The 7498-nt window shown below is 39.3% G+C and overlaps 1 protein-coding gene across 5 annotated transcripts in view; it reads left to right on the forward strand.

Annotated features, from left to right (window-relative positions):
- The window catches only part of TJP1 (tight junction protein 1), a 100245-nt gene that overhangs the window by 89535 nt on the left and 3212 nt on the right, over positions 1-7498 (forward strand). For 2 of the 5 annotated variants that reach the window (XM_023507614.1, XM_023507616.1), the window contains 3 exons: positions 1654-2131; positions 4156-4373; positions 5885-6028. In XM_023507614.1, coding sequence (XP_023363382.1) covers positions 1654-2131; positions 4156-4373; positions 5885-6028 — 840 coding nt within the window. The remainder of the gene's footprint in view (positions 1-1653; positions 2132-4155; positions 4374-5884; positions 6029-7498) is intronic. The other 3 variants (XM_023507615.1, XM_023507617.1, XM_012812194.2) reach the window with 2 other exon arrangements.

Genomic DNA, 7498 nt, shown 5'->3' on the forward strand with positions numbered 1-7498 from the left:
CCCCCCCCAAATGTTTTTGCGATAGGCTTATCAAAGATCAGATTACAGTAAGTAGCTGGGTTCAACTCTTGGTTCTCTATTCTGTTCCATAAATCTACCTCTCTGTTTTTGTGCCAGTACCATCCTGTTTTGATCACTATAGATTTATAGTATAACCTAAAGACTGATAACGTGATACTTCCTCATTTGTTTTTATTTCTGAGTATTGTATTGGCTATTTGATACATTTCTGATTCCTTATAAAATGAAGCACTGTTTTTTCAAGCTCTTTATGCCTTTTTTTCCTGTGTCTTGCCTATTCTACTGGCCACAACCTCCAGTGAAATGTTTGATAGGTTGGGTGAGGTAAGACATCTCTTGCTAGTTTCCTACTTCAAGGCGAAAGGGTTTAATGTTTCACCCTTTTCTTTCTCTTTCTCTCTCTTTCTTTCTTTCTTTTTTTCTTTCTTTCTTTCTTTCTTTTTTTTTAAAGAGACAGGGTCTTTCTCTGTCTCCTAGGCTAGAGTGCAGTGACATCATCATAGTTCACTGCAACCTTGTACTCCTGGGCTCGAGGGGCTCTCCCTGCTCACCCTGCCCGGTAATTAGCACTGCGGCACATACCACTCTGACAAGGTGTTACCCAGGCTGGTCTCAAACTCCTGGCCTCAAGGATTCCTCCCACTTTGGCCTCCCAAAATGCTGAGATTATAGGCACGAGCCACCACACACGGCCTAATATTTTACCCTTAAGATATTCGCAGTAGGCTTTTCATAGATGTCCTTTATCATGTTGGGAACGTTCCCTCTATTTCTAGTTAGCCAAAAGCATTTTGCCAGTTTTTTCCTGTGTGTATTAGAATAATGATGTGATCAGTCCACTCTACTCTCTCACTGTGGTAAATGGCAGTACTATGTTCTTGAGGAGTTTGGATTAATAATTTTCTTGCAAAGTGCTTATCTGGTTTTAGTGTCAAGGTTGAACTGGTTTTATGAAAGAGGCTAGGACATGTTCCCTCTGCCATTATTTTCAGAGAGCTTACGTAGCAGTAGCATTTTCGTCCTGATTATCTCCTGCAGTCCAGCTGGTGCTATCTTACACCGCCTCCAGCAGTGCATGGGATTCCCGTTATTTCACCTCTTTGCCACCACTTGCCCTTCCTCATCAGACTTTGAGTTTTGTCTTCTAATAGGTATGAAGTGGTAATTAATGCTTTGTTTGGCTTTGTTTTACATTGTCCTAATTAATAGTGAGGTTGAGGTTACTGGGCCTTCTAGTTTTTATATAGACTAGCACTACTCTGTGGAGGCCAGGACTCTTGGCACTGGACGCTGACCCACAGCTGCAGGGTCTACTAACAGTACCTGGTGTCCTTGTCTTACACTGATCCTCCAGGGTTCAGAAGTCACCCTCTGACTGTGCATCCCAGGCCTCGACTGTGGCACCAGGGTAAGTCAAGTTGGGAGAGGTGGCAGAGGGGCTGTTGACACACTGCTACACTAGAAAAAAAATTTGTCATTGGGCCACAGTGTTTTATTAGGTGGCTCCCAAGATAGAGATGTGTGAATTATGTATTCTCCAGGAGGCCTTGGGCTCAAAATAGCATGAGTTAAATGTAATTTACAAGGCAGTTAACACATTGTTTTTTAAATAGTTCTGTGTTTGTTTTACAGGTAATTCAGTGTCATTGGATTTTCAGAACTCTGTAGTGTCCAAACCAGACCCACCTCCATCGCAGAATAAGCCAGCAACTTTCAGACCACCAAACCGAGAAGACACTGCTCAACCTGCTTTCTATCCCCAGAAAAGTTTTCCAGAGAAAGCTCCAGTGAATGGTGCTGAACAGACTCAGAAAACAGTCACTCCAACATACAATCGATTCACACCAAAACCATACACGAGTTCTGCTCGACCATTTGAACGCAAGTTTGAGAGTCCTAAATTCAATCACAATCTTCTGCCAAGTGAAACTGCACATAAACTTGATTTATCTTCAAAAGCCCCCACTTCGCCAAAAACTCTTATGAAATCACACAGTTCAACGCAGCCTCCTGAGTTTGACAGTGGAGTTGAAACTTTTTCTATCCATGCAGATAAACCTAAATACCAGATAAATAATATCAGCACAGTGCCTAAAGCCATTCCTGTGAGGTAAGATTTTTGCCTGTATTTAAAGCATTGGCCCTGTGATTTTTCTTATTTGAGCTTGATATGGTTGCTATGACTTGGGACTTGAAGTGATGACTTTAACTTGCCCTTCAGACTAAAAAGTGTTGTTGCAGTGAATGCCATTACATAGAAGCTCTTCCAGGAGGCACGGATGTTAATAAAATAATAAAACTAATAGTCACATATGGTTGATAGGTATTGTACTGAGGTTGAGTGGTGGCCAGCACTTTGCCCACAGTCACCGGGATGAGGGAAGCCTAAACTCGGCCTCTGACCTCAGAACTCATACTTTTAAACAATCGTGGCTGCCTATAACTTTCTGACCCCCGACTGATGGGGTACATGTGGCGACTATCTCAAAAATGTAAGTATCAGTGTTCCTCATTCATTATTTGTTGAACAAGGATGCTAGAAATAAAGGTGTCATAACCTCAGAGTGACTGTTAAAAAGCATCCATCAGTTCGTGTAATAACAAATTGGCTGAGCAAACGAGACAAAGCAAGCCTGCCCCGACTCTGACTCCAGACAACCTTTTCTGTCTTCTCGTTAATCAGTGATTGAACAGACCCATTTTGGCCACACATAAGCTCATCTTAGCCTCCTAAATCAAATGAAATTTTCAGGCTACCCATGAAGCAGAAGCACATTCACAGGCAGAACCAAGACCAGGAGAGCCCCTGTAGTCTGCTGCTTCCCAAGAGAAGGGGTGGCTCTGTCAGTGGCTGCCTTCTCGGGGGTTAGGGATGGGGCACAGGGGCCTTCTCCCATGCAGGGGCTACTCGGTGTTAGAGGGGCTGGGCTTTGCTCTGTTGTCATTATGCCACGCAGGCTGTCCCTGCTGGAATGAAGTTGTAGCTACCTTTGGACACTTTGTTGATCCATCTCTCTGCACACCATTAAGTCATGGCTCAGCTTTATTTCAGGAAGTCTCAGTAGCCTCCATTTTTGAAGCAGTCATTGCTGCCACGTCCCTTTTCCCTTTGGCATTCTTTGATTACTAAGTTAATCTACTCTCTTTCCATGACAGTTTGGGATATATCCGTACCAAAGTCTTTAGCACTTGGAAACTGGAAAGCCTGGCCTTTGGTAGATGGTCATTTAATACTCAGGGCGTGCTAAGGAAGGGCCATACATAAGCACAGTTAAAACCCTAGGGCAGCAGTTCTCAACCTGTGGGTCGCGACCCCTTTGTAACTATGAAAATAGCATTCTGCATATCAGATATTTACATTACGATTCTTAACAGTAGCAAAATTACAGTTATGAAATAGCAACGAAAATAATTTTATGGTTGGGGGTCACCACAACATGAGGAACTGTATTATAAAGGGTCGCAGCATTAGGAAGGTTGAGAATCACTGCCCTAGGGTGATTTTGGTAAGTCTAAGATGCCATCAGTTGTAAGTTCATCATCACTCAGAAGGAAGAAAAGTATTACCAATTAAACTTCAACTTACCAATAGATTTAAAGCACCGGTTTCATAGATGTCAAAATCTGCTTCCATAAGACTCATAAGGACGGGTCGAGTATCCTTTACCCAAGATGGTTAGAACCAGAAGTGTTTTAAATTTGGGATTTTTTTGGATTTTAGAATATTTATATTATATTTATCAAAACATTCTGATCAGCATGTCCTTTGAACTTCATTTTGATGCTCAGTAAGTTTTAGATTTTGGAGCATTTTGGATTTCAGATTTTCTAGTTAGGGGTATTCAACCTATAGCTGAGTGAGCAAGTTACCAGATTTTGTACATTAAGATTGCAAAGTCAGTAATGAAGGTAATTTGATCAGTTACCTTCAAAAATGAATTGATTTCTCCAAGAAACATATGCTTTTAATTAACTCTGTGAATAAAACCTATCACTAAAAACTTACCTTGTTGAAGCAAATAAACTTCTCGATTATATGGAGAAATAAAAATAAAATGAAACCACCTATTACAATAGCAGTAAACAACTCCTATACATTATTAGAAGTTTACTCATTAATCATTTAACTCTCAGTCCTTCAGCTGTGGAAGAAGATGAAGATGAAGATGGTCACACTGTGGTGGCCACAGCCCGAGGCATCTTCAACAGCAACGGTGGGGTGCTGAGCTCCATAGAAACTGGTGTTAGTATAATTATCCCACAAGGAGCCATCCCTGAAGGAATTGAGCAGGAAATCTATTTCAAGGTCTGCAGAGACAACAGCATCCTCCCACCTTTAGATAAAGAGAAAGGTAAACGTGTTTATTTTTCTACTTCGTTTTAATAACTAAAGAGTTGCCCTGTATGTACTTCGAAGTTTAAAGTACTTGGCTGAATCCAGCAGCCTCACTCCTGCCTCCACGGGCCAGCCACAGGATGTTTCTTTCATCAGGAGGGCCCGTGGAGGAGAGTACCCTGGGGATGGTGTCCCGGGCATGCAGTGGGTGGCGTGAGGTAAGGCTGTGGTGACATTCCACATGGCCTGCTTTACTTTCAGTGCAGAATCAGAAGTGACAGCAGGAACGGGCCGGTGGGGCATTCCTCACACATGACTGCTGGGCAGTCTGGACCTGCTCGGCCAAATTCATCTCAGTCAGTTCTTCCATCTCCAGAGATGGGTTAGGGAACGCCCATTCAGAAAGATATTACTTTGCCTATTGACTGATCGTAGAATGTAAGCTACTTGAGGCAGGGGCTGTCTTACCAGTCACCTCAGAACCTAGCACTAGTAAATATAGGCTAATGATGTGTCCTTAGAGCAGTGTTTTTCAACCTTTTTTTATCTCACAGCACACTTGAACCTATAGTTAAACGTCACAGCTCACTTATGTTGACCAAAAAAAGCAAAAAAGAATCTATTTACTGTGTTTTGCACTTCTTTTGAAAATAATTTAATTAATGATCTGTAAAAATTTTCTCAGCAAACCTAAGATCAGCATATCAGGGTGCTGAGACACACCAGTTGAAAATTTCTACCTTAGAGGATATTACCCAGAATGTTTTTGAGCTGCTTACTGCAACCAAGAATGCCCTTATTTTCATAATATTTATTTATATATAAATATAATATATTAGGGTATAAATATATATACCCTAATCTTATTTATGAATCTATCAGGATGATGTGATGATGAACTGTTACAATTTCTTTTAGCAGTACTTTATTTCTTTAAATACATTACTTTAGTTCACTGTGTTATATTTTCCCAGAATACTCACATTTGATTTTATACTCTGATTTGGGGATACTGTTTTAAAAACCACTGGTACTGACTGTGTTGGCCCTGCACGATTCCTTAAAGTCTAGAACAAACATTAAAAATGGAAAATACAAGTAACGTTTGTGAAAGGTGCATTTGAATATGCGTTATACAATGTACTCGTGATTAAACACGGCAGCCGCTAGCTGCACGTAGCTCCCAGCACTTGAAATACGACCATTTTGATTGAAAGGTGCTGGAAATGTAAAACATCAGTTTCAAAGATTTTGTATATTGATTTTACAAAATAATTTTTTGTTATATTGAGTTACATAAAATATTAAAACTGATGTCACCTGTTTCTTTGTACTTACTTCTTATTGTGACTCCTAGAAAATGTAAAATTCCATATGAGTCTTCCGTTATCTATTTCTTGGTCAGTGCCACTGTAGAGAACTAACGCTGTTAGGCTTAAAGCATAAGATCCAAGGGGAGTAAGAACTGTGGGTCTAGAAAGAAGGCTGCCATCTAACCTTTCTACCTGTGGCCTTCCCCAACCCCAGGTGAAACCCTGCTGAGTCCCTTAGTGATGTGTGGGCCCCATGGCCTCAAGTTCCTGAAGCCTGTGGAGCTGCGCCTGCCACACTGTGCGTCCATGACTCCTGACGGTTGGTCTTTTGCTCTAAAATCATCCGACTCCTCGTCGGGTATGCTGTCTTCACTCTGTCCTTTGGGGGCTTTGGGCACTGTCGTTGATTAATACCTGGTCTGATGATACTACCCATGCTGTGTGTTAGCAGATCTCTGACTCTGTTCCTGTGGCCTTGTAGGTATCACCAGTGTTTTCAGATTGATACAGTGGAACCTCCACAGTTGACCACCTCCCTACACTGACTACCTTAAGTTGACCTGATTTTCATAGACCAGACTCAGACCTCATGTACATATCAGTGCAGTAGGCCTAGTTCCTTTTGTTGACTATCTCTCTGTGTTGACCAGTTTATTTCTGTCCCTTGAGTGGTCAACTCACAGAGGTTCTACTGTATTTTAAATGAACATGGAAAGGTAGAGGGATTTATACCTTTAAAATTTTACAATAATTTGGCCAAAGGTTGACTCTTTCTTGGTGTTCATTATTCTGTCAAAATGTTTAGGATGCAATGGGAGCATTGTCACTGTCCTACAGATAATAGTTATTTTTATCTTCTTACTAAAATGACTTTATTCCTTTATGTAATTATTTCTGGCTTTGGTTACTAGTCTTTAATTTCTTAATCTACAAAGTATATATTCTAGGAAAACTTAAGACAAAGTATTTTCCACTGTGATCATACTTGGCCATGGTTTCTCAATGTGTAAGATTCTAACTTTTATTACACGCTATTTTTAAATGACATTTTGTTCTTAAGATGATAATTTCAAAGTTTCCATTGCATTTTCACATTTCTCACTTCCTTGAATGACTTAAGTCAGTTACCAATTAGAACTTTATCTTTGGTATAGATTACTTTTAAGAGAATCTGATTATAAGAATTTAAAGTTCTTCTAAATTTTTGAAAATTAAGATGAGCATTATATAGTTTTGATGTGGTATAATATGAAATAAAGGTTATGGTATGATGATTATAATAGCATATTTTAATATTACCCAGGAAAAAAATTATTTAAAAATATGTATTTCCTCATATTTATTAGTACTCCATTTTCTGGAAAAAATAACAAATTAATTTTAACACAGTAGATATTAAAGCTATTTCCTCAGGGACTCCACTAAGAAACATTTTATTAGCCTAGTTTGAATTAGCAAATTAATGTTATAAAACTGCATTTAAGATGTGTTTCTGAAAGTCACGTGGCAGCATGAGATCTCATTGTTCTCTAAACTATATTAGGATGAGGATCCTTAAATTTCTACTTCATAAGTGATTTTTTTTCAGATATTACATGAAATGTAAATGATTTCCTTGTTTCGTTATTTTCATTATTTTATGCAGAACATAAGTTGTTTGGTTAGATTGAAATAGCTTACTTTTTCTGTATTAAATTTTAAGTATATTTACCCAGAAAATAAATGTATCTTTGTATAATCCTGTATGGCTTTAAAATACTCTGCTCCTATAAATTTCTGTCCAAAAGTCTATGTAGATTTTGATAAATACTGACTTGAACAAAAACTA

Source organism: Otolemur garnettii, unplaced genomic scaffold (assembly GCF_000181295.1).
Source record: "Otolemur garnettii isolate 467f Iridium unplaced genomic scaffold, OtoGar3 scaffold00194, whole genome shotgun sequence".
Taxonomy (NCBI): Eukaryota; Metazoa; Chordata; class Mammalia; order Primates; family Galagidae; genus Otolemur; species Otolemur garnettii.